This window comes from Bos taurus, chromosome 6 (genome assembly GCF_002263795.3).
Source record: "Bos taurus isolate L1 Dominette 01449 registration number 42190680 breed Hereford chromosome 6, ARS-UCD2.0, whole genome shotgun sequence".
NCBI lineage: Eukaryota > Metazoa > Chordata > Mammalia > Artiodactyla > Bovidae > Bos > Bos taurus.
Genome location: NC_037333.1, coordinates 102,954,204 through 102,981,724, shown reverse-complemented (window position 1 = coordinate 102,981,724; position 27,521 = coordinate 102,954,204). Strand labels below are relative to the sequence as shown.

The 27,521-nt window shown below is 48.7% G+C and overlaps 1 protein-coding gene across 1 annotated transcript in view; it reads left to right on the top strand.

The window, feature by feature from the left end:
• The window catches only part of LOC100298890 (high mobility group protein 20A), a 31,853-nt gene extending 4,887 nt beyond the window's left edge, over positions 1-26,966 (top strand). Inside the window, exons 3-11 of the mRNA XM_010806309.4 lie at positions 5,662-5,741; positions 6,691-6,814; positions 9,682-9,808; positions 13,086-13,144; positions 16,531-16,639; positions 21,149-21,352; positions 22,382-22,473; positions 23,804-23,933; positions 26,755-26,966. Of these exons, the coding sequence (XP_010804611.1) occupies positions 5,662-5,741; positions 6,691-6,814; positions 9,682-9,808; positions 13,086-13,144; positions 16,531-16,639; positions 21,149-21,352; positions 22,382-22,473; positions 23,804-23,933; positions 26,755-26,759 (930 nt within the window). The 3' untranslated portion in view covers positions 26,760-26,966. The remainder of the gene's footprint in view (positions 1-5,661; positions 5,742-6,690; positions 6,815-9,681; positions 9,809-13,085; positions 13,145-16,530; positions 16,640-21,148; positions 21,353-22,381; positions 22,474-23,803; positions 23,934-26,754) is intronic.
• Positions 26,967-27,521: the final 555 nt, after the last annotated feature.

The following is a 27,521-nucleotide window of genomic DNA, read 5'->3' as shown; positions in this document are numbered from 1 at the left end:
AGAACACTAGAGTGGGTTGCCATGCCCTCTTCCAAGGGATCTTCTTGATCCAGGGATTGAACCCGTATCTCCTGCATTGCAGGTGGATTCTTTACCCCTGAGCCACTGGGAAAGCCTTATAACATTATCTACTGAGAGGGTAACAGGCAGGAAGGCCAGGGGTCTCCAAATAGAGGAAATAGCCTGCAAGTGTCAGACATTTTTATCTCTCTTAAGTGGCAGGAGGAAACAAACTAGCAATATTTTTTCCTTCTCTATACAAATTTAAAGGGAGGTTTCTCTTAAAATATTGTGTTGCCATAATGACACCCGGCTTCGCCTGAAGTTAGCTATTCTCGAGTCTAGAGATAACCAATGCCTTTTTCTTATGGAAATGTTTGTCTTAAGCTATGCTAATGTACTATGCCTTTACCCCAAACTCTGTCTCCAAGTCGGTTCTGCCTCTTGGCCCAGAACCTACTTGACAAACCAGGATGGATATTGTTCCCCTAATCTATGTAAATGAAACTGTTTGTATGGTGGTCTGCCCTTCTTCAAGATTCAAGTTAATCATTTTATGGCCCAGGATAAACCATTTGGTGCCAAGATTATCCCAAAATGCATCTTATGGGTGAGGGGCCTGGTGCCATTCTGAATTTTAAGACACTCCTTTCTTTCATTAACAGACTGCTAGTGACTATATAACATCCAGCTAAAGACTAGCAGAGGGGTACTCTTTCTGCCCCCTTCTGATGCCTATGTCAGAAGCTTTCTCTATCTCCTTTATACTTTAATAAAACTTTATTACACAAAAGCTCTGAGCGATCAAGCCTCGTCTCTGGCTCCGGATTGAATTCTTCTCCTCCGGGGGCCAAGAATCCTGGTGTATTCGCGTGATTCAACAACAACCTTTCACTACTTTAAAGGAATTTCTCAAGACTAAACAAGTCTTGCATACTGAAAGGTCTGGTCCATAATAGGTGCACAAAAACACTTTTTTTCTTTTTACTTTATTATTGTGAAAGTACAGCGAGACATAACCAGGTCTGCTGAGAAATACCAAAAAGAAGCAGTACTCTGCACCAGTTGGGATTAGGCTCAGCTTCACATAACTAAAAACTCCCCAGATAATAGTAATTTGGGCTTTCCAGGTAGCTCAGTAGTAAAGAATCTGCCTGCCAGTTCAGGAGATACAAAAGACATGGGTCCGATCTCTGGGTCAGGAAGATCCCCTGGAGAAGTAAATGGCAACCCCACTCCAGTATTCTTGCCTGGAAAATTCCGTGAACAGAAGAGTCTGGTGGGCAATCCATGGGATTGCAGAGGTGGACATGACTGAGTGACTGAGCACACACACACACACACACACACAAGCACACTGATACCACAGTCAGAAGAGACCCAGACCCAGAGCCACCTCACTGCTCCACTATCCTTAGCATAATGCTTCACCGTCCTTATCATGATGCCTTATGATCCATGGTGGCTGCTTGAGCACTAGCCCTCATGTCTGCATTCCAGCCAGCAGGTAGGAGGAAGAGGTTAAAAAAAAAATAGGTTCCTTCCTTGAATGATATGTTCCAGAAGTTCCATACTATACTTCAGTTTACTTTGAATGGACAGAACTTAGTCACATGGCTGCCAGTTGCATGGGAGGCTTTATTCCAGGTGGTCTTGCCCAGCTGAAAATCAAATTTCAATTCCTAACGGAGGAGGCCAGAATAGATACTAGGAAGATGACTGGCAGTGTCTGTCATGCCCCCAGAGAAATGTGCAATGAGCTTAACTCAGGACCTTTTCATCTCTTAGAGACAAGGCTTAATCCCAAATCATGGCATTGATTTGGGAAAGTACTTTCCTTTGCAGAGATCTTCCCTAATGACCTTCTCAACAAGCCAGTTCCACTTACCAGGTGGAGGGGGACTCAGAAAGGACTAATGACTTTCCTGAGGTAAGAGATGCAGAAGGTGGTAGAGCAGATTTAGAATGCAAGAGGGCTGACTGTAATAACAATAACAGCTACCCTAACAGCTGGGTGCCTGACCCCACGCATTTAATCTTTGAAGATACTGGGGTAGGAGCTGGTATCTCCACTGCACAGAGGAAGATACTGGTGCACAGAGAGGTTAGGTAATGTGCTCAAGATTTCAGGGCCAGCACACGGAGTCACTGGGACTTGAATCTGGACAGTCTTACTCCTGAATTCATGCTTTCACCACTACCCTCCACTGTGCTTAGAATCATTACCTCTCTGGTTTTAGTCTGCAAACCTGGTTAAAACTGAGATAAGAAACTAGGCAACAGGATGCTGTAATGTCTAATAACCCTCCTTTTAGAAAAACAGAGAAGTATTGGGTTGGCCAAAATGTTTACTTGGGTTTTTCCATAAGAACATAAAAAAAAAACAAAAACAAAACAAAAAACCCAAATGAATCTTTTGGTCAGCTCAATATTTCTTTTGCAGTGTGTGTATTTCAGAAACAAATGAACTAGAATTTTGTTTTAAGCTAGGACCATAATATCTAAAGGTGGGAAGCCAGCCTTTGACAGTGTCTAAACATGTGATGCAGATAACATCTTGCAATAAACATCTTCAGTATTCAGGTGGGGGTGGGGGATGGTGCATGCCCCTCAACAAAGCTCTGCCCACATGAAAATCACCAGGACTTTTCTGGGCGAGTTGTAAAACCACTGGAGCCAAGATCCTTTTCCTAACTGTGATTATAATCATCAATCGAGCTTTGGTCTGGTTCCCAAATGGTTGATATGATTGTTACACACAGGAAAATGTTCTTCTCCTTGAGACCTGCTCGATTGCCTTGTAGAATCCTGTTCATTGATACGTTCTGGAGTTTTTTCTCCCTTATCGATAAAAAGAACACATGCACTGAACGCTGCTGTATGCCGAGACGTCCTGGCCCTTTACAAACGTCAGCTCACCTACTGCAGTGCTACCCCTTGTTGTGTCCGTTAGGAGCTGCAGAGGTACAGGGGGCTCAGGTTCATGGTGCGTCGATCCAGGGACTCAGCCCATACCTGTCACTCAAGCCCCCACACTGTACCTTCTGCTACACCCTGCTGACTCCCAGTGGACATTTTCTTTGTAAAAGAAAATTTGGTGTATAAAACCAAATATCAAAAATTCCCTGTCTGTTGCAATCTGAACATGAAAGGTCCGTGCTGGTCAAGAATCCTATTGAGATGGATTTTATTTCCCCCTTGAATTTTGCCCATCCATTGATCTTCTGCACGCCTGCTGATTGCACTTTTTTGCAATGTCTTTCCTTGCTCAGCCATGTTCTACTTCTGCTTTTCCTTTTAAACTAACGTACTCAAGTGTGTGGGAAATATTCTCCATGTAGTAACACCCAGTGCTAATTAATGATCAGCTCACTGTGGACGTGGCTTTATTTAGGGCAGAGTCAATTTGGTTTAAATCCTGTGTGAGAAATTCAGCGAGAACAAAAAAGCTTCAGAGAAAAACATCCCTGCAGCCTTTCCAAGTGTCTTTGTCTCGGTAACTATGGTTTCTGGACAAACGCAGAAAACGCTCAGGAAGGATTTTCTTTGGATAAAGAAGCTGAAACAAAGGGCCAGGGATGGCAGTAAAATGATAAGCACTTTTATTTTGATTTCTGATTTCTAAAACTAGAATATAGAGAAATAACAATAAATATATACAAGTGTTTCCTCCAGTTAAAAACAAGCAACTTTCCCTGTGTGCTTCAGCAGAGGAGCTGAACAGGCAGACGGGAGGAGGCCGCTGTGATGCAGGGCGCAGGTGACCTGGTCTACCTCCATGTGACTCCAGGCAGCTGTGGGGTCTCCCTCAGAAGGCACAGCTCTAACAGAAGCCACGGTGTGCTCTGACTCTCAGCCTGGCCATTCGGTGGCCAAGTCACGTCATCTATCTGAGTGTCTTGCTGTATTGTGGGGTGATTAAAAGAGTTCCTTTGAGCAGGGAATGTGAGACTCAAATTCAGGAACATGTGTGTTGGAAAGTTCTTGGTGAACCGGACTGTAGCGATGGTTTCAGCTTTTATTACCAGAAATCAGAGCTGACCACAGGACCCAGGAGCTCTCCAGGGTCCTGAAAGGCTTGTCATTCCCTTTCTGACTCCGGGAATCAATCACATAGGAGTGAGAAAGAGAGTTGTTTACTGTGCACCTGCTGCATGCCTGGTGCCTTGCTAGATGCTCTGCAGAATTCTCTCTCTAACACGTGTGATTACTAGCCTGGCTTTTTGCCTCTGCATGGCCTGAGCTCTATGTTCTTGTTCCTTAAGTCCCCAGTGCCAGGCGCTGCCCTGACCGCCTCTGTCCTGAGGCCCTCAGCACATGTGGCTTGGCTGTGATGGTATCAGATCCTCTCCCAGCCAGCCTGCTGGGCTGCTGACCAGCTGTGTATCTCCTGGCCTTGGGAAAGCTGAAATGGGCATGTCTTGGAGGGAGTTTTGAAAACTGGAAAACTGGAAAGCTGAAACAGAGGTTTTTAGGCCACATTTGGATTATTTGCCACCATTTTTGGCACCTGTGTGTGTTTGGTTTAGGAAAAATATGAAACTGAGTCCTGAATGCAAGGGTGTCCAGGCTATCATTTTGTAACCCTTAGTCCCTGAAATAAGTTGTTGCCATTATTTATATGCCCCAGACCTCCTCCATTAGACTGAGCCACTTGAGGGCCAAGCCTGCATCTTATTCAGCCCTCTAGGCTCTGAGCATGGCCCAGGATCCCAGTGGCAGCAAGGGTGCAGGCACCATTGATGAACCAAGAAACACACTCAACAGAAGAGAGAGCTGCAGCTTGGGTCTCCTTCCTGAGAACTGGCTGCCACAGGAGGGGGTCTGCATGTGGCCATGGCAGCCTGCATTTAGAGAGCACCTACTGCTTGCCTGGCTCTGTTGTAAGAACCACATGATTGTTTCCACATTTAATCATCATTACAACCCACAAGGTTCAGGCTATTATGATTCCCATTTTACAAGTGGGGAAACAGAGGCACAGGGATGTTACTAATTTGCCTGTGGTCACATGACACAAGTGGAGCTGAGATGGGAACCTAGGCTGAGCTAGTCAAGCTCAGAGGTTAACACCCTGCCTCCAGGACCAAGGCCTGGCCCCATCCCCACCCCCTCACCTTGAACCTAGTCACCCAAATCTCATGTTGCTTTCTTGTTTGTGCCCAATCATATGACCATATGCTTCCTGGTGATTGGGCTTCCCTGGTGGCTCAGATGGTAAAGAATCTGCCTGCAATGTGGGAGACCTGGATTCGATCCCTGGGTTGGAAAGATCCCCCGAAAGAGGGCATGGCAACCCACTCCAGTATTCTTGCCTGGAGAATCCCCATGGGCACAGGAGCGTGGTGGGTCTATGGGGTTGCAAGGAGTTGGGCACGACTGAGTGACTAAGCACATACAGTCATAACACGATGGGAGGGAACATCCCTGGCTCTCGCACCTGCTGGGGACACCCAGGCAATGATTGCATTCCTCCAAGCCTTGGTTCCCTCATCTTCAGGACACGACCATCTCTACTCTGCAGAGCTGCCAGGACGTCAGAGGTCACGTGAGTAGAGTGTGGCGAGGACTCTTTAGTGTGTTGCCTATTATGGACTGTGACTCAAATATGGTCAATCATTGTTGACAATCCTGAGGTCTTCCTGTGTATTACTCTTTCAGAAAAGGAAAGGAGGCTGGCCTAAAGGCAAGAAAAGGAAACCCCCGAGGGATCTTGCTGTTCCCCGTGCTCCTACGACAGGGTAAGATGTACTATGTGCCGAGCCTGGATGGCCTTTGTCCCATCTCAGCCTTTATCTGTTCTTCAGGACCCTTGATTGTTACGGAGTCTCACACCACAGGGAGTGAGAGAGGGTTGTTTAGTTCTTTAAGCTGGAATAAGTTTGTGATACTCAAAGGAGAGCTGGACTTGAGTCACAGACAGGAAAGTGGGTGGCCGTGGGGCCAGTGTGTCTGGTTTCCCTTCCAGGCTTGTGATACCTGGGGCTCCATGGCCTTGGATGATCTAGTGAACCTTCATCAAGACTCAAAATGCAACCCCCGAGGGCCCTGAGACCTGTGCCTCATCCCCTGGCATCTTGGGCTGCAGAAAAGAGGCCCCAGGCCAGTCACTTCCCGCTGCTCTGAGGGTCACCTGATTCTTTTGGAAGCTTGAGTGTTTTTCTCTTTATCCTCAAGGTTCACATGTTTCGAAGGGTGAAGGTCTTTTCTCAGTTTTCCCATAACTCCAGTGCACATGGCCTTTGGTCCAAAGACTGGTTTGTCTCACTCCAACACCTGCAGACTTTCTCCCTGTGCCTTGACACAGATCCCTCATCAGGAGGGTGGGAGGGCTTGTACCTGGAGCATTTGAGCCACAGAACCACCCCATGAACAGGTATATTATGTCCATAACACAGAGGGGGAAACTGAGGCTCAAGTAGGCTTGAGCAAGTTGCCCACCCAGTCTTCATGCCCCTCCTGTGGGAGGGGGCGAAATTCCTCTTAAGTCTTCCATCAGTCTCTGGATAAGCCAGCCATTCATGTATTTCGCCACCTTCAAATAGCCCCCATTTCACCAGTTTGAGTGAAAAATATGGACAAACTCTTGACTGTTGGTTTTCATGAAACCCTGAAAGCGGGAGTGGCTGCGGCAGGCCTCCCCTCCAACAGCAGCTCAGCACTGTTGTGTGTATTCCATTCCCGGCGCAGTTACACGATATTCCTGAATGAACAGAGGAGCCAGCTGAGGGCCCAGCACCCCAGTCTGCCTTTCCCGGAAATCACGAAGATGCTGGCTGCTCAATGGGCTCACTTGCCACAAGAGAAAAAGCAAGTAAGTCTTCTTCTGCGAGGAGTGAACAGAGAACGGGGTCTGGCTGTCTGCAGCCTTGATTAGGGGCTGCTCCCCCCAGGCCATCTTTTCATACTGGAGCGAGAGGGAATGTTCCACAAGACAGGCACGAGGTGCCTCCCACCTCACCCCTTAAAAGCAATTACTGGTCTCTGTGGCTTTGGCATCCACTATCTCCCAAACTGTCAGGCAGAATGCTGAATCTGTGAAAAATGGCAAAATTGTCCAATAAGTTTAGGAAATCCTGGAGCAGACCAAGGGAAATAGATTTTTTTCCTTCTGCGGGGCTTTTTTTGGAGCCTTTTGCTATAATTTGATTCACTTAAAATAGTTCAGATGAAGCCCATGCTCTCCTGGAATGAGGTGTGAAGGGCGAGATGGAGCACAGCACGCTAGGGCACGAGAATCTCTGCCACCTCTCGTGAAAGGCTTCTCAGAGTAATCCACCATGGAACCCCTTATGCACAGAGCTCCTGTTAACCTCCTGTGGAAGTATGTTCTGGGGTCACAGAAGAAGCAGCCCTAAGTTAGAGGATAGTCATGCTTTCATCACGGCATTTATGTCCAATGTCAACTTCTGCCACCTCGTCCCCCACTACTTTCCAGCCTGATCAAGCCATGCCTGCTGTGGCGTCACCTCCTACAAGAAGCCCTCCCAAACTCCTTCTGAGTATGTCTGACCTCAAAGCCCCCATACTCTTCCCAGAAAAGCCTGCTGCCTCCAAAGTGTCATTTCTTTGGGTCAAATGCAAAAACTCTGAGATGAGCTTCTTTAACCCCTGCACTTCCAACTTTTTTTGCCATAGAAAACCTTTGGTTCAAATGAACTATCACAGAGAAATCCTAATTTGAGAGCATCGTGTCAGTTAATAGAGTCCCTCCCTTTGCTACTCAGATCTGCGACCACTCAGGAAGTAGATCCAGTAGCCAGTCAGACAAGTGGACAAACCCTGGTCATCACAGTCAGGGCAGGCCCCTGACTCTGGCCAAGAGCAGCCTGGGACCCTTGCTGTCTGTCTCCATCAGGTCTCAGGGGAGGAAACAGGAGGGGCCTTATGGAGCATGTCTGGTTCTGGCTCCCAATTTACCCTCGATAAGCCCCTCCTCCCACATGGAGGGGAGGGTGATCCTGGAGAGGCCAGCAGGATTAAGCTCCCCCCTTACAGAAGGAAACATCAGGAGTGGGGAAGAAATGTTCCCACCACACACCCTTGCTAACGTGTAAAAGAGATCAAAGCAAAATTACGGTGACTAAGTTGGGTGAAGATGGTTAGGGTTAGTCCCCACCTGTCACAGTAGCTTAGGCTGCCAACATTCCAGTCTGAGCAGCTGAGACAAAAATGACAATTGTCTTTGGAATAAGCATGGTGATTACAAAGCACAGGACAGCTCTTAGGAGTCAGGGAGAGGCAGAACCTCTGATCCAAGATTTTAGGGAGTCTCTGAGCTACTTTCACGATTTCAGAAATCCTTCCCTCTCTCCCTGCCCCAGCTGCTGTGTCTGGAGCGCCTCCAAGTCGTAGTTTCAAAAGCCCTGCTACAGCATTGTCAGCTGTCTCCTTGGTAGAGTCAAGTCCCTGCAGGAATGGGACAGAGGCCATGCACCACGTGCCTGGTGGAAAGAGGCTCCAGAAGCCCAGGGAAAGAGGCCATGCTCAGCTCCATACTTTGTTAGGACCAGTTCAACTCGTGCATGCTAAGTCGCTTCAGTCATGCCCAGCTCTCTGCGACCCTATGGACCATAGCCTCCCAGGCTCTTCTGTGCATGGGGTTCCCCAGACAAGAATATTGCCATGCCCTCCCTGAAGGGATCTTCCAGACCCAGGGATTGAACCCACATCTCTTACATCTCCTGCACTGGCAGGTGGGTTCTTTACCACTAGTGCCACCTGGGAAGCCCCCAGTTCAACACATCAGTGCTTTAAAAGTTTTTTGCTTATCATGATAATTTATTTCAAATTACCAGGTGCATAAAATGGTCACTGTGAATAATAACTACTTGACAAGCATTCTTAGAGCAAATTTTGGCTACACACACACACACACACACACACACACACACACACCCCAGACCCTGGGTTACACCAGTTGGTGCCAGCCTCTGTGACTGAAGGTGAGTCCAAGTCCCTGCTTTCAAGGAGTTCATAGTGTAGGGGGTCGGGACCCCCAAAGTGGACACATACAATCCAGTATGAGGAGTGCCTGGGACAGAGGTTTCTACCAGGTCCGGGGGGTGGTATCCAGGAGGCATCTAATCCAATGTGGGGGTGCCCGAGCCAACCTGGGGGCATCAGAGAAATTCTCCAGGAGGTGAATGTTCTGTGATAGATCTTGAAGGATAAGTAAGATTTGGCCAGGGGAGGAAAGCTGAGACAAGTGTTCCAAATGGAGGGAAAACAATAGCAGATGAGGTAGCCTGGGGCTGGATCTGATTCATCTCTTTATCACCTGTTCTGCATCCAGCGCCCTGCACAAAGTTAAGCGCTGATGTCTTAAGCACTGCCATAATTGAATAGAAGTGTAAGGTCCCAGAGTTGGGGTGGGGGCACTGATAGCGCTACCCTCCTCTGCAGTCATCAGACCACACCTGGCAGTTGTGGTGAAAGCCAGAGGGAGGCAGGTTCTAGTTGATTGGAAGGAAGACCTTTCCTATGGTCTGCATCATTTGAACAATGAGTGAACTTGCTGTTAGGTAGTGAGGTTTCCATCCCTGTAGGTATGTAAGTAGAAGATGAGCAATAGCTTCTTGGTAGCATCCTAGAGAGACAGAGGCAAGTTAGACAAGGGGACCCCACCAGCCCCCTCCAGATGAGGGGAGTCTCACAGGATCTCTGTGCTCCTCCTTCCAGAGGTACGTTTGTGAGGCGGATGAAGACAAGCAGCGCTACATCCGCGAGCTGCAGGCCTACCAGAACTCTGAGGCTTACCGAGCCTTCCTGCGGAGGCGGGCAGCGCTCAAGGTGCAGGCGCGGTGCGGTGAGTGAGCCTGGCCGGGGTGGACTGCAGCTGCTGTCTTCCAGGCTTGGGGCTATGCGATGCTCTACAGCAGATGGAGGGTTTGGAGAGCTCTCTTTTAGTCCTAGCCTCTATCAACATTCACATCTTTATGTATTTGGGGTATTAACCCCTTGTGAGATGTATGGTTTGCAGGTGTCTTCTCCCATTTCGTAGGCTGCCTTTTCATTGTAGTCTGCAGCGCAGAAGCTTTTTAGTTTGATATAGTCCTACTTGTTTATTTTTTGGTTTTGTCACTGAGCTTTTGGTGTGCTATCCAAAACACCACTGCCAAGACTGGTGTCTGGGAGCTTTTTCCTGATGTTTTCTGCTAGGAGTGTTTTTCAGTTTCAGTCTTTAATCCATTTCAAGTTCATTTTTGTGTGTGGTGTAAGATGTGTCCAATTTCATTCTTTTGCATGTGGTTATCCAGTTTTCCCAACATCATTTATTGAAGACACTGTCCTTTCCCCATTGTGTATTGGATTTGCTGAGAGTAGATCGTAAGTACCCACTCAGGAGACACACGTTTGACCCCTGGATCAGGAAGATCCCCTGGAGGAGGAAATGGCAACCCACTCCAGTATTCTTGCCTGGAGAATTCCATGGACAGAGGAGCCTGGTGGGCTACAGTCCATGGGGTCACAAAAGAGACTTGACTTAGTGATTAAACAAGATCACAAGTGCTCTCACCACAGATACAGAAAAGAAGACTATGTGAAATGAAGGATGTGTTAATTAACTTGATTGTGGTAAGGTATACTATACCCAGTCATCTGCTTTGAACACTTGAAGTATACACATTTTTTAATTTGTCAATTATACCTGAGCAAAACTGGAGGAGGGGAAGGAGCCACGCCCCTACACAAAGCAGCTGGCGTAATCCCTTTGTGGCTCTTTTTTTGGGGGTTGAGACACCTTGTACCTGATTACGGAGGAGGCACCCCCTCCCTCCCCCTCCTGGGGAATGTCAGAGTGGTGCTGGGCCACCGATTCCATTTTAATCCTTAGAAGGAGAAAAGGAACTGGCAGTTATGGAACTCAGTTATGCAAAGTGCCCTGGATCACCCCGAAGCCTTTTAAAATGCAGGTTCTGACCCAGCAGGTCTGGGGTCTGCATTTCCAACACACCCCTGATTCAGTCCATGCTGCTGGTGTAGGGACTCCGCCTTGCCCAGCCTGAGTCATGCCTGATGTGCCAGGAAGTTAAGACACGAAACATCCCTAAACCAGTGCACACAAGAAGGGCAACAATGGCGGATAAAGACCTCAAGTCGCCCCTACCCGCCTTGCTGAAGTGTGTCCCATGCGCCCTCTAGAGGCTCCTGATGGGACTGCACCTTGTTGACGGCGGGCTTCTGCTCAGTGAGCGCCAGCTCCACCCCACCCCTGCACTACTGGCTTTCCCCTCTCCCTTGACCCACTTCCCCTCTCCTCTACCAGCATTTCCTGGGATCACTGTGCAAAAAAAAAAAATGCTTGCAACAAAATCCTTGTGGTGTGCCTCTGGGGGCTGCAGGCTTAAGGCAGAGACAGGAACTCCACCCTACTTGTGGCATGTTCCCCACCAAGGGGCACATGACCTAGAACAGCACTGGGCATTCTCACCAGGGCTCATCACTGTCCATCCTAAGGGTTCTTCCTGCATTCCCCATGCTGGGGCTGACCAGCATCCCAACAGAGCCCGTCAGTTCTCCACTTTGGTGCTTCTCTTTCCCACCTGAGCCTGGCAGAGAACCATCTCCATAGTGGTCAGGAAAACCGTCTCCATAGTGATCAGGTGTCGGCTCAGTGGGCCAAATGCCTGGGGTCAAATCCTGGCTCTGTCACCTTGCACAAATCATTAAAACATTCAGGACCTCAGTTTCCTCATATGGAAAGTGGGGCTTTAATAGGACCTCCCTGCATTGGGTCGGACACGACTGAAGCGACTTAGCAGCAGCAGCAGCAGCATTGGGTCTGGTGCTGATCAAGCAAGTTAAACCATAGGAGCTTGGAACTCAGTGCCTGGCATATAGCGAGTTCAGCAAATATTCATACTTTGTACCCTTAGTTCTGGGGCACGAGCCCCTCACCGTAGCTTCATACAGATCAGGGATCTGTAAACTTCGTAAAGGACTAGATAGTAAATGCTTTACTCTTTATGGGTACCGTGGTCTCTGTTGCAACCACTGAACTCTATGGTTGTAGCAGGAAAGCAACCATAGACAATATGTTAACAAATGGTTGAGACTGTGTGCCAATAAAACTTTGTTTATAAAAACAACCAGAGGGACAGGTTGGTCCACAGACAGTTCCACTCTGGTCCATTGTACTTCTTGGGTTTCCACTTAATATTTGTTTTCAGTGAAGTACCTCCAGATAAAAATAATCCTCTGAAAACTACTGGTCTAGCTTATAATTGGCATTAACAAAGTGGAGTGTCAGATGGTTCCGAGGGAGTTGTGAGGCCTCTGGTCCTCATGTGCAAAGTTAAGCAGATCATGCCCTGAGACCTCTGGCTAAGGGTCCCCAGAGAGCAGTTGTCATTTTCTGTTCATGTATTTCTCCCTAAAAATGCCATTTGTCAGACTTAGCAGAGAACACCTCATCTTGTTTAATTCTTCAGCCATGTTGGTCTCCTATTGGCTTCTTATTTTTGTGATTATTTGTAGATTGTCATCACACGACAAGTTGCAGTATTACAAGGAAAGGCTAGTCCAAGAGAACTTGGCTTTTAAACAAGATGTATTTCTGCCTAATTGAAAGCAGTAAATTTAAAAGTTTACTATATAAATATAATCATAATGAATATTTTTTAAAAGACCACCTAGATTCTGCCATGCTAATAAAAACTGAATTGTTTATATTTTTCCTTGTTTCTCTCTAATCTTCATTTCATACCTGGCTAGATGTTTATTATAAATCGAAGTCAGAGGTATCTGGTGTTTCTTCTTGGTTTATAATAAGGGATTTTAAGACCTCTTTTAAAAAATTTATGCATTTTCCCTGAGGTTTTTAATTAATTGATTTTTAATTGAAGGATAATTGCTTTACAATATTGTATTGGTTTCTGCCATATATCAACATGAATCAGCCAGAAATTGAGCAACTGAAGTCAAGACCTGATCCTCCAGCAGGAAACATGGAGACCTCTTAGGATAAGTGTTTTCATCCTCAGAAGGCATCTCTGACCCTTGAATTGATTCTCTCCCGACACGGCTGAGGCCTTTTCTGACACAGGTGCTTTGTAAAGTGATGCCGTTTGTTTGTCTATCAGGAACAGGTGCACCAGGATATGAATTTGAGGGCAAGGGCCTTGACTTCTCAGCAGTGGATGTAAGTACTGGGGGACTGTGGTTTTAAACTAATCAGCCTCATTTGGTGTGGGCACCTGAGAAATGGTGCCTCCCAAAGGATAGCTGCATTCTAATCCCTGGGGCCTGTGAATGTTACCTTATATAACAAAAACCAGGGAAGTCCTTGAAGTTGTGATTAAGTTAAGGATCTTAAGAGAGGGGCATTAGGCAGAAGATAAGATGGATAGATAGCGTCACTGACTCAATGGACATGAATTTGAGCAAACTCTGGAAGATAATGAAGGACAGGGAAGCCTGGCATGCCACAGTGCATGGGGTCACAAAGGGTAGGACATGACTTAGCGACTGAAAAACAATTATGTAATCATAAGTGTCCTTACAAGAAGGAGATGAAGGGAGATTTGACACCAAAGAGGAGGAGGCCACGTGGCCACTGGCAGAGATTGGAGTGATGTGGCCCCAAGGTAAGGAAGGCATCAGCCACCCCAAGAGGCTGGAAGAGGTAAGAACAGCTTCTCCCAGAACCTCCAGAGGGAACTAGGCCCTGCCCACATCATAATGTTGGACCAGTCAGGTTGATTTCAGACTGCTGGCCTCTGAGACTGTGAGAGAGTGAACTTCTGTTATTCTAAGCCACTCATTTGGTGGTACTTGGTTATGGCAGCCCAGGAAATGAAACATCTGGGCGCAGGGGTTCATGCATCGCTGGAGCGTGCCTCACACATCAGTCCCTCATGGAGGCCTTTCTTTGCGGGTTCCTTGGGCAAGTATGTATGAAGTCCAGCTCAGTGGGAGGCAGGGCACCAGATTCCGGTTGCAGAAGTGGGTGAAGTGAAGCGCAGCCCCACGGCTCCTGTCCAGGGCGAACTGGCAAGTGTGCAACCCATGACACTAGGCTCTGCTGTGATAGAGACGCATGCACAGTGAGAGGGACCCCACCCGAGGCTGTCCGGGCCAGTCTCAGGGCAGGTGGTTCTGCGATGATGCTCATGAAGAAGAAATGGGAAATTCCCGGAGAAAATGCTGGCCAGATGGAAATGAAGCAAAGAGGGAGCTCTAGGCTAGGGAACAGGACGTGCAAAGGCCTGGGGGTGGGAAGCAGCACAGGGTGTGTGGGGGCCGTGAACAGTTCTGGACGCCTGGAGCAGACAGTGTGCGTATAGGGTCAAGGACAGGGTGGTGGGGACCTGGGTTGTCAGATGTCCAAGCTAAGTTGTAATTCATAGGCGCTTCCTCTTTGAGTTTTGAGTAATGATGAAATAGATATTTAACAAATGAAGAACACCTGCAAGTAAATCTTAGGGGCCAGACAGATGCATTTATGGGGCTTCCCAGGTAGGGCCATGGTAAATAATCCACCTGCCAATGCAGAAGACGCAAGAGATGTGGGTTCCATCCCTGGGTCAGGAAGATCCCCTGGAGTAGGAATTGGCAACCCACTCCAGTGTTCTTGCCTGGAAAATTCCTTGGACAGGGGAGCCTGGTGGGCTACAGTCCACAGCGTCACAAAGAGTCAGACATGACTGAGTGACTAAGCAGACATACACACACATGTGTTTATACCAAAACTTTCTGGAAGGCTACACAAGAAGCTCTTGCCCACAGTGAGTAGAAACGGGATGTTGGATACCTGTAACTTTTTACGCATCCCTTTTCTATTACTTTCAACATGCATTCATAATAACTTTAAACATTGTTTTAAGTATAACATTCTTTATCATTAGACAATGATTCGAGACTTAGAAGGCAAAGGACTTCCTGAGTTAATTGTCCACCTGGGATGGTCAGCCCCTCTGTGACCCAGGCTGGAGCCACTATGGCAGGGGCCATGTGAGTGGAGTTTGCCCCCCAGCAGCCCCTCCTCCTGGAGGGGCCTGCTCTGTGCATCCAACTGCTCTCCCACCAGCCCAACCATCCTCTCCCTGGAGCCTACACTGGCTCCCAGTGCCTGCCGTGACTTGGTCTCCATCTCCCTGCCGGGCTTATGTCTCCACCAGCAGGGACCATGCTGTTCCAGAACCTCATTTTTTTCCTTCCCCCCTCTATGACCTTAGTCCAGCACCTGGTAGTCTGAGGCTGGCCTTCCTCATAAGCTTATGTAGCTCAAAGCTTGATTATGAGAGGATATTAAGAGCTGACACTTCAGGCCTGTGCTAGGACCCATCTCTTGTCAGATATTGGCAAGTTTTTATATCTCTGAATTAATACATGAAATCAAATATGTATACCTCTTTTAAAGTTATTTTTCTGTTAAAAATAATACATGTGCCTGGTTTTAAAAATGGAAACAGTGCACAAAGGTTACAGTGCGAGGTGGGTTCTGCTCAGCCAGAGACCCAGTCCCTCCCTCACCCACCCTGTCCCTGCATCCCCTGGTGTCCACTATGACCAGTTTCTGGTGCATCTTCCAGAACTGGCCCATGGATAGGCAAGCACCTACAGGTTGGTGCACATGTGTCTGATAAGAAGACACATCTTTGTCATTTAGTCATAGAGTTTGTTCAGCATTGCAAAGCAAACCCTTTGAACATAAGAAAAACTCAGAATTGGTCATGGACTCAGATAATACCACTGTCTCACTAATCGATGAACCCAGGGTAGGCAAGACGTGTGCAGGGAAGCTGGAAGAAAACTCAAGGAACTGTGGGAACTGCAGACAGGCTCTGTTCACTCATGGCTGATGCAGCAGCAAGGGACGTTTTGGGTGGTGCTCATATAAGTATGCATGAACAAAGGCAGTGCGTGGCCAAGCAGTTATATCATGATGCGTGTGCCCAGTGCTGTGGATGGTCTCAGCCGTTATGTAACCCTACAGAGTCATTGTTTACAGGATGTAGGGTGAAAGGGAAAGGACATGGGGCGAGAGAGCCTGGCCACCACTGTCCTGGCTAATTGCTCTCCCTCTATAACCACCAATTCTCAAACACTCCCTGTTGTATCCTCTTTGCCACATTCCTAATATTCTGTCCCACCCTGTGACACAGACCTTGGGATGAATTGAAATTCTCAGCTGTGCTTGGAAAAGCCTCAAACCGGCCAGTGATTTCCAGGTGGAAAAGGGACTAGCTGGACCCGGTTGGACCCACCTAAAGCCCATCTGCCATTTTAAGCTAATTTTATATTCCAAGAGGGGGCTTCCCTTGTGGCTCAGATGATAAAGAGTCTGCCTGCAATGCATGAGACCTGGATTCGATGCCTGGGTTGGGAAGATCCCCTGGGAAGGGATTAGCAACCCACTCCAGTATTCTTGGCTGGAGAATCCCATGGACAGAGGAAGCTGGCGGGCTACTCAGGGTCCCAAAGAGTCAAACACAACTGAGCAACTAACACTTTAACACTTATGTTCGGAGAAGGCGGGATCCCTGTGCCTCCTCCCTGCTCACCAGGAACTATCTCTGTCCACAGGCCGATGAGAACGATGACCTGTACTGTCGGACCTGCAGGCAGTTCTTCAGTTCCCTGCATAACAAGAGGGAGCACCTGCTGGGGAAGCAGCACCTGCAGAACCTCACAGGTAACCAGCTCAGCTGTTGTTGTTTAATTGCTCAGCTGTGTCCCACTCTTTGCCACCCCATGGACTGTAGCCTGGGAGGCTCCTCTGTCCATGGGATTTCCCAGGCAAGAATACTGGAGTGGGTAGCCATTTCTTTGGCCATCTGATGCCAATACTTTGGCCTCCTGATGCGAAGAGCTGACTCATTTAAAAAGACCCTGATGCTGGGAAAGATTGAGGCAGGAGGAGAAGGGGACGGCAGAGGATGAGATAGTTGGATGGCATCATGAGTTTGAGTATGCTCTGGGAGTTGGTGATGGACAGGGAAGCCTGGTGTGCTGCAGTCCATGGTGTCTCAAAGAGTTGGATACGACTGAGCAACTGAACTGAACTGAAGCTATTTTCTTCTCCAGGGGATCTCCCCCACCCAGGGATCAAACCCATACCTCCCGCACTGGCAGGCAGATTCTTTACCGCTGAGTCACTGAGGAAGCTCAACCAGCTTGATGCAGCAAGGCAAACGCACACCTTGACTCCATCTATGCTGGGGTTCACCAACCCACAGCCCAGAGACTCCTTGTCGTTTAAATTTAATTTTAAGGCAGGGTCTATTCAAACACTCTTAATGCTAGGTGGGTATGTGGGAGGGGAGTGGGTCTTCCAAGGAAGCACAAATAGACTTGCCTCTTAGTTGACAAGGGCCCCCCTGCTCTGGCCCCGCCCCTCAGGGGCCTTAGAACCTCCTGGAACCCCGCTGCCTCCTTAATGGCTCCCAGACCTTGCCACCGTCCTGTGCGGCCTCCAGGCCTAAGCACAGCATCCTCTCTTCCCGTAGCACTCAGCCTGTCCCTGCAAGGCTCGCCTCCCCCCTTCACCTTCGTCTTGTTTAACTGACCTCTTCCCCAGGAGGCCAGCCCTGGCCGTGCTGCACAGATCCTGCCCCTCCCAGGGCCCCTCTCCAACTTTATCTCTCTCCCTGCTTTCATCATCTCCTGTTGGCCTCTTTCATTTGTCCATCTTTGTTATTGCTTGCTGTCTCCCACCAGCATACAAGCCCCTCATGTTTGGGGATTAATTGCCCGTTTCAGTCACTGCATTATCCCCTGGATCTAGAGCCATGCCTGATGCTCATAGTCAGTACTCACTGTGTGTCTGTAGAATGAATGAATGAATGTGTTCAACAAATAACTCCTGGGTACTTATTCCTTTCTGGCACTGAGCCAGGTGCTAGGGACACAGCAAGAATAAGGCAGAGCTCTGTCCCAAAGAAACTGAAGTATATGGATTAGTACAACGTCTTTCCATTAAAACATCTTGCACTGAAGTGAAAGGAGACTCACAGAAGACAGAGACCCTGCAATGACTGGAACTGCGTAAGTCAGAGGCGTGCTCTGGGACTAGGGAAGATCCTCAAAGAATGAAAGCCATTGTATCAGGGGCAGAACTAGGGGGTGACATTTTTTCCCACCTATTCCTTAATGTTATTAAAACAGAAATAGATCTGACTTAAGCCTCTCTTCTGCACCCTGCTTGCTGAGTGGCCTGGGGCCAATTACTTAACCTCTCTCTGCTTCCACTACTGCCTCTGTAACATAAGGATGAGCTGCTCGCCTCACAGGGCTCTTCCAAGGATGGACATCAGAGCCTTGTGCCTTCTTGGTGCAGCTGAGATGCCACCTCCCCTAGGAAGGTTGTTCCTGGTCCCAAACTTGGGGGTGGGGGCGCTCCTGAGCCTCCAGCATGTACCCTTCAGTTAGAAATTATCTTCCTCTTCTACTGTTACCATCAGCCTGTGACACATGTGTGCACATGCATGCAGACACAAGACACGCTTACACACAGACATGCCAACAGACACACCCACGTAGACACACACACGTCTACTGTCCTGGAAGGAAGGAGCCATGTGGTTTAGGACATATCTCTTGCTAGATTCTCGATAGACATTTGATGAAGGAATGCACAGATCTACAGGAGGCTGACCTTCGTCTGGGGTTTGTAAGGCAATAAACCGTCTTCAGTAATGTCTTGTTGAAGGTGAGTAATGGCAGTGAAGGTGAGAATGCATCGCATTACTTGCAACTGAGTATAACACGTGAGCTCAGATACCTAGAGTTATACTGTGTAAATTACTCACTGGAGAGGTTTACAGCTCATTTCAAAATCTATAAAATCATGTGCTGGGAGACGTGAGGCTATACATACATGTGGCTCTGATTCCGTGTAACTCTCTGAGGACCTCTAAAGTTATTTAAAGGGAAACGGACGTGGGCACACCTCACTTAGTGTTCCCCCTAAACAGCCTACAAGTTTTATGTTAGCGGTCAAGCTCTTGAGAGCGTTTCCACATCTGCCTTTACTGCTGTGATATTGCTGGAAAGCAGGGCCTCGGGTAGCCGCACTGTGAGTCTCTGGGTCTCTGAGTCTCAGTGCTGATGGGAGGGGGTGTTAGCCATGCGTCCCTTTGGAGCTGGATCTCACGTGGTTCACAGTGCCCTTCGAGGCGAGTGTGAGCCCAGGGATTGCCTGTTCCAGCTCTAGAAGAAGCTGACTCCTGCCCAGCTCTCTGTTTCCGCTCACCAAAATCAGGGCGTGGCACACATGGGAAGCCAGGGCCCAGAGCTCATTGTTTTAACCGTGTTCCTGGGATCTAATTCACACACCATAAAACGCACCCACTGAGAGTGGTTTTCCATATATCCCCAGATATGTGCAACCACTACTGTAGTTCAGTTTAGAACATTTCCATCAGCCCAGACAGCACCGTACCCGTGAGCAGTCACACCCCATTTCTGGGCAACCGCTAGAGTGCCTTCTGCCTCCACAGGGGGCTCTGGGGGTTTAATACTTGGTGTCTCCTTTCTGTGATAACAGTAGGCATCCCCGCCTTTGTGATATCTTAGGTGGGCAGAGCCCTGTCGCCACGAATGACCTGAGTTTGCCTCCCTCCTCCGCCACTTATGGCCTTTATCACCTTAGTTGAATTTTCTACCCACTGCCTTTTCTTTTTTGAGTGCAAAATTGGGGATAATGATAATAATACTGACCTCACCGGGCTGCTGTAAGGAAACAAGATAATTCTGTGATGCTCAGGACACTCTGGGGTCTACTATTATTATTATGAGCTTGGAGGCTGTAGCAGATAAGTGGGCCAGTTCCCTACCCCGCTTACCTTCCAGGAATCTCACACTGCTAATGGTTCCCATAGCTCTGTACTCTGCAGTTCCTTTGTCTGTCCCCTCAAGCTGCTTTTCTCTAGGAATGGCTTTCCCACCTCTGTGCACCTGGTCTCCCTCCTGTTCATCCCCCAAAGTCCTAACAAAAAGGTGAATAATAGTAAGTTTTGGAGAAGATGGAGAGGAATCGTAGCCCTGATTCACTGCCAGTGGGAACGTCAAGTGGGGCAGCCACGTTGGAATGTAGTCTGACAGTTCCTCAAAAGGTTAAGCATAAAGTTACTATTGAGTTGGAAAAAAAGTTTGTTCAGTTTTTTCCATGTTACTGAAAAACCCGAATGGACTTTTGGCGCACCCAATATAGGATCCAGCAATTCCACGCCTAGGTATGTACCTAAGAGAACCGAAAATGTATGTTCACACAACACTATGAATGTGCGTAACAACATTATTCATAGTAGCCCCAAGGGGGAAGCAACCCAAACGTCCATCAACTGATGAATGAATAAAGAAAATGTGGCCCCTTCCACCCAGTGGAAAATATCATTCAGCCATGAAAAGGAGTTAGGTATTGATAGGTACCATAATGTAGATGGGCCTTGAAAACATGGTAAGTTAAAAATCCAGTCACAAAGGACCACATGTTGTAGGATTTCCTGAATATGAATTGTCCAGAATAGGGAAATTTGTAGAGGCCTAGGGTTGGGGCTTCCCAGATGATGCTAGTGGTAAAGAACCCGCCTGCCTAATGAAGGAGACAAAAGAGATGCGGATTCGATTCCTGGATTGGGAAGACCCCCCAGAGGAAGGCATGGCAACCCACTCCAGTATTCTTGCCTGGAAAATTCCATGGACAGAGGAGTCTGGCGGGCTACAGTCCATGGGTCACAAAGAGTCAGACACAACTGAAGTGACTTAGCACGCAGGGTTGAGGGAGTGGTGGGGGATGGGAGGTAATGGCTAAAAGGAACCAGGATTTTCTTGGGGTGGTGATGAATATATTCTAAAAATGATTGTTGTGATGATTTCATGTACCAGAATATACTAAAACCCATTGAATTATACCCTTTTAATGGGTAAATTGTATGGTACGTGAATTAGATCTCAAAATTGTTTGGAAAAAAGATACCGATCTCAGTCAAGGACCCCCTCCTCCAGGAAGCCTCCCCTGCTAGCCTCCACTCGGCACCAGTCCCAGTGCATTCTTCTTTTACATCTGGGGACCTGGTACTCAGGGATGGGGGCTCAGGACGGACGGGCTTGCCCACATCTGGAGAGAGGGCCAGGTCCAGAAGAGCCGCTCATCTTGTGCTCAGGGGATGACCTTTGACATGGAGTTTCTTTGCTTTTTTAGGGGAATTTGAAAAAGACTCTGCTGAGTGCTTGAAGCATCTGGAGCTTCTGGAGGGAGAGGAAGGTCAGAATTTGAACAAAGGGGACTCAGAGGAGGAAGCCGAGTATCCTGACCCGCTTCTTCTCGGAGGCCTGATTCCAGAGAAGGGTTTTGCTTCATTTGACTTGTGTTTCTTGCAAGAGTTCATCTTTAAACTTCTGCAAAGTGAGTAATCAAGTTCTACCGCTTGCTAGTAACTTTGGTGACCAAAGATTTTATAATTCTAGTAAGAGTAACCTACCTAATAGGTTGTATTATAATATTAAGTGGGAAAAATGAAAGGTTGTTATTAATATTAGGAGAATAACAATAAATAAAGATAGTCAGATGGGAAATAGCTGAGGGCTTCTGACACACCAGGCACAGGTCTAAGACGTTTATAATAACTACCTTTTAATTGTCATAAAGGTACTGTGAGGTCGGTTATAGTATCACCTCCTTTTAAAGATGAGACAAGTGCAGCACAGAGAGGTTAAGTAACTTCCCATGGTTGCACAGATAGTGAGCTGAGATGTAAACCCAAGTGCTTGGGCTCCAAGACCCATGCTCTTCATAACTTCCTTATGATCTCAACTATATAAAACTACGCATATGTGAATCCATGCAAATGTTAACCATGATTATCTCTGGCAGGCAAGAGGAGGGTGTTTTTCTTTATTCCTTTTTATATCTGCCACATTTCCCTCGATGACTTGATGTCCTTTCTATTATCAAAGCACAAAATTAACTCTATTTTAAAGGGTTTTGAGGTCACCTGCACATATCAGGGTCCCAAATGTTGCCTATGTGAAGTAAGTGAAAGTCGCTCAGTCGTGGCTGACTCTCTGCCACGCCATGGTCTATACAGTCCATGGAATTCTCCAGACCAGAATACTGGAGTGGGTAGCCTTTCCCTTCTCCAGGGGATCTTCCCAACCCAGGGATTGAACTCAGGTCTCCTGCATTGCAGGCAGATTCTTTATCAGTTGAGCCACAAGGGAAGCCCAAGAACACCAGAGTGGGTAGCCCATCCCTTCTCCAGGGAATCCCCCTGACCCAGGAATCAAAGCAGGGTCTCCCACATTGCAGGCGGATTCTTTACCAACTGAGCTGTCAGGGAAGCCTATGCCTATGTGAGGTGTGGTTCAAAGAGAAGGGGAGGTTTTGGATGGAAAGGAACAGATAAAGACAGCCTTCTCTCCGCCTTCCTTCCAGTCAAAGAATCTGAGCTCAGAGAGCTGAGGAAGACTCTAGAAAGAGCGCAAGCAGAGCAGGAGGCCCTGCAGAGGCAGCTGCTGGAGTTCCAGGTAAGGTGCTCCAGAGGGAAGCAGCCAGTCCCCATCTCTGTAGCCCGCTGCCCAGCTCAGGGCCCGGCCTGGTGGGTCAGGAAGCTGGAGAGGAAGACCACGTGGTCCAATTAAAAGAACACATTGCAATCTGCAGTGCCACTTCCCTCTACACGGTTCCTGCTAGAGCACACTTGTTGCATATTCTTGTAAAATACGGAGTGTCTGTCTGTAAAATACAGAGTGTTTCCAAGGTACAGAAATCGTGCCATGGGCCTTCTTGTGCTGCCTGCTGGCTTCACGCAAGGCTCCGTGGTCATCTACACTGCCCCGTGGCATTTGGCCTGCTATTTCTGCATGTCCCTGGCCCGCTACCCATGTTGTGGCCTCTAGTTTGCCGCACTCCTTTGAGTGTAGTTTATTAAAGAACAGTGAATGTTAAAAACAAACAAAAAAAAAGAAACACCCCAGTTATTATATAATGGCCCACCTGACACAGGTCCCTGGATGTCAGCCCAGCCAGGGCCCCTGGCTTAGCAGCCTGGCTGGTGGAGAGGGTGTGAACCATGGAGCTGGGAGGGGGTGTCCTTTACGTTCCGGGACCTTCTTAGCAGAGTGGCTCACTGAGCTCCCAGCCCACATCTTAGAGGACAACCACATCTGCCTCGCCAGGGATGTTGGGAGGGGCCAAGGGCCTGGCACACAGTCACACTTTATCTGCAAATCCTGCCCTCGCCCTGGGGCTGCCCCATCGTGGGGCATCCTGGCTGGGGGCCCCGCAGATGGGAGCCCGGGGCCCAGCTGTGGGTCTGGGCTTCTCTCCCTGGCTGTGGGGCTAGGGAAGCTCCCTGACCCTCAGGGAGCTCACTCCCCAGGCCTATTTATATATAGGAGGCAGGGATACCACCTGGGCAGGAGGGCAGGTGAGATACTGAGAGATATAAAGAGTCTAGCACCAAGATATAAAGAGTCTAATACCAAGTAGTATTTTTAACAAGGCGGGGTGGTGGTGCTCTGTCAGTGGGACAGCTGTTTTATTCCTTGGACTCAGGGAGGGGAGATTGACTATGTTCATGGCTTCTGTGTGTGCCCTACAAGAGCAGCTGCAAGACCCTTTTTGTCTAATTGTTTGCTTATTTGATTACTTATTCATTTGGTGCCTATTTATTTACATGTATCCTTACTTCCTTATAATTATGTACTTATTTACTGGTTCATTTATTTACTTCCTCACTTATGTGCATAGTTATGTATTTATTTATTCACTTGCTTATTTACTCATTCATTCAGCTATTCATTCATTTGGAAAGTTTTGGGGCTAGCCACATGAACACCTTGGTGTTCCTTTCAGAACCGACAGCAGTGGCTGGAGGTGGAGCTGGCCAGCCTGAAGACCTATGGGGTCATCCTGGAGAAGGAGTTTGAGAACCTGAACACAGTCATCATGCTGCCCCACTTTGGCCTGCGAGTAATGGACACGGGTGAGTCCCTCTGCCCCCTCCTCTGGCCTCACACATGCTTCCTCCAGGTCCTCACTGGTCTGTGAAACTGAGGCCCAGAAATTCCTGTCCATTCACTTAGTCGTGCCTTCATCCCTCACTTCTTCACTTAGCCTACTTCTTGCACGGCCAGTGCATCCAAGCTTGGTGCCCAGTGCAAGGGATGTGGAGATGAATGGTCACCCTAAATCCAGCACCCACTGGCATCAGTCCCTGATCTGGGTGCTGCCAGGGGATGAAGATACGGAGAAGCCCCTGGCCTCAAGCTCTAACTGCCTGGACCCTCGGTCACTAGACTGTTGGGGTGCAATGTGTTCCAGAGGAGAGCTGCCCCCCATGGACAAGATGCTGTGGGCACTCAGGTGCGAGGCAGTTCCCTATCTCTGAGAGGTGGGCTTCTAGAAGGACTTGACAGAGGAAGGACCCAAGAGGACAGTCCCAAACTCCTGAGACAAAGAAGGGCCCAGAGGTCTGCCAGTGGGGAGAGGTGAGCGAGGGCGCAGAGCATGTTCATGCTGCGTCTCACGCAGGCCTGGTGCCAACACCCTTCTCTGAAGAAAATGTCATGAGTACCACTTCATTGTAAATATTTAAACATGACTGCTTGGGGGAATGTAAAATGTGAACATTCCTCTTCACTCCCCACACCCCTGCCCAGTCCCTTCCCTAGAAGTTTTTACTGTTCACATCTTGCCATTTCCTGTTTATGAATGAGGTGGTGGTGAGTGCATGTGTCCTAAGTCACTTTAGTCGTGTCCAGCTCTGCAGCCCCATGGACTGTAGCCCGCCAGGCTCCTCTGTTCATGTGGTTCTCCAGGCAAGAATACTGGAGTGGGTTGCCATGCCCTCCTCCAGGAGATCTTCTGGACCCAGGGATTGAACCTGCATCTCTTATGTCTCCTGCATTGGCAGGTGGGTTCTTTACCACTAGCGCCACCTGGGAAGCCCAAGGTGGTGGCCAAAGTCATCAACAAGGGGGAACTTCTCCGGACATGGCTGCCATGTTGCTATATTGAGGCAAGGGGAAGGGGGCAGTTCCTAGGCAGTTAGGGGCCCTAGGACAGTGGGTGTGTACCAATCAGTCTGGCAGATTTCAATACTTTCAAACCTGGTACCGCCTCACTGGTGCATTACTGGCTAACCATCAGCACGGTGCTGGCGAGAAACAGCTGGACTTGTTCATGGACAGCTTATCTGTTTCCTACAAATGGGATGGCACCCCAGTCCCCGGCTAATTCACACTGAGGTGGGGGACCCCTGGGGTTTCACCATCACGGTGGAGCAGTGACTCCAGAACACACCACATCGGGTACAAGGTGTAGCATCCCTGCTCTATAAATAGCTAAGCCTCAAGGCCAAGGGTCCTGGCAATGAGAGGAATGGAGCTTGCAGGCCCCTCCCCTTCTTCCTTCCGTTCTCCTCTCCTCCCCATCCTTGCTTGAGAGCATTTGCCCTGGCCTGCGGAGTCGGACATGACTGAGCAACTGAACAACAACAACACGTTAAGTATCAAAATTCACATGGAATCAGGCCGGGGCAAATGCTCTCAAGCAAGGATAGGGAGGAGAGGAGGAGAGAAGGAAGACGAGAAGGTGCACAGCCACTGTCCAAGAGCCCCTCACTGCCTAGGAACTGCCCCACTCTCCTTGTCCCAAGCCAGCAACCTGGCAGCCATGTCCCAAGAATCAATTAGACAAGTGAGATTTAGGGAGAGGTGCCAGGTGGTGAGTGCTCCTAAGGGAGAAGGGTTACCCAGGCTTGGGTTCCTGTTGGATGAGGGAAGCAGGTGGGAGGCATGTTCTCCAGTCTTGATAAGCCCATGGGCCCCTACTCTTTCTCCCTTCCTGTGGCTTCTTCCTTACCTGGTGAATTGGATCCTTTTACTGCAGTCATGACACTGGCAACTCTGGGGAGCAGACAAAAGATGCTGTGGGGTTTGGTTAATGTCCAGATGTGTTCACATGGGTGTCCTTCCCAGGGAAGGCATGATGGAAGGCATGGCATGTGGTGCCTGTGTAATGTGTATACAGGATACAGTATAATGTGAAAGGTCAGCTTTCAGAAAGCATTTCTTGATTATTGGCTCCAAATTTGTCAATGCACCTGGTGTCAGGTAATGTCCAGGAAGCAGTTTTGCAGGTTCAGCTGCTTCTCTGCTCCTGCCACTCACTCTCTGCTTCCTGAAGTTCCCCTCAGCCCACTCAGTTCACTCCATCCCCAGACGTCCTTTGAGCCCAGGGCTCAGTGCTGGGAAGCCAGAAATTCAAGATGTTTTATGACCTCACGGAACTCTGGATCTCAGAGGGTGACACTGGGAAGTAAATCAAGGCTCATGGTGTGACCTGCTTCCCAGGTGGCACAGTGCGAAAGAATCTGCCTGCCAGTACAGGAGACATGGGGGATAGGGGTTCGATCCCTGGGTTGGGATGATCCCCTGGAGAAGGAAATGGCAACCCACTCCAGTGGATTCTTGTTTGGAAAATTCCATGGACAGAGGAGCCTGGCGGGCTAAGTCCATGAGTTCACAAAGAGTCGGACGTGACTGAACACACACGTGCCATGATGTGACTCAGCCATCCTATCTGAACCTGAGCTGTGTGCATGGGGTACCAAGCAGGCCCTCCTCTCAGGGCCCCCTCTTCCAGGACCCTGTCCCACTTCTCTGTCTAGGACACAGTTGTCTCTCCGGGAGCATCTGGGATAAGCAGAGCAGACGTGGACTGGGCTCCATCTGAAGCAGCCCTTGGGCTCCACAACTTTTTCCTGATACTCAACTGTCTTCTCTCCCTTCCCAACTCTGCAGCATAAAGCAGTGCACACCTTTCACCAGTGGGGACCCCAGGATGCATCCCAGGTGCATAGAGGTCAGCTTCCAAAGGGCCATCTCCCTCAGTGGAAGAAGAGTGAGGATCCTGGGCCCCTGAGGATGGGGTAGCAAGGATGAGTCAGAGAGCTGTCTACTCTACTGATCCAGGAGAAAATAAATCATGCGTGTGTGTGTGTCTTTGCACAACAGACTCAGTCTATCTTTTGTCTCGGGCTTGGCAGTGTCTGCTCCCAGGAACTGTAAGTTGAGCAGCTTTGATCTGGAAAGATGTTGGTGGAGCGTGTCTGCCTCTGCAAGCAGAGAGAGTAAGTGCCGCACACACCTGCTCTTGGAGCCCTTGTGCCCAGCGTCCCTGAGCCTATGCCCGCCTCTCCCTCTCACAGTCAGTCTCCGTGAGTGGTACAGAAGCACTTCGGTTTCCTCTACTGAATTATAAGGTTTCTTTCTGCTTCAGTTTCCTCTACTGAATTATAAGGACACCAGCGCTGCCCACCAACCACAAGAGGTAGGGTGAAGATGAAGTAATACAGCCAGACCCCAGAAGCTGACCTACAGGCAAGCAGGTTGTTTGGGAGGTAACCCCAGGTAGAGGAGTGGGGAAGTAAAACAGGGAGGGGAGGACAGACATGAGAGGGCACATTGTCCAGGCAAGATACTGTGGCTGGGCCCTGGGGAAATTCCGGGAGCCAGGGTGGGACACACACCTGAGAGCATCCCACTCAGTGGCCTGGGAAATGGGGTAG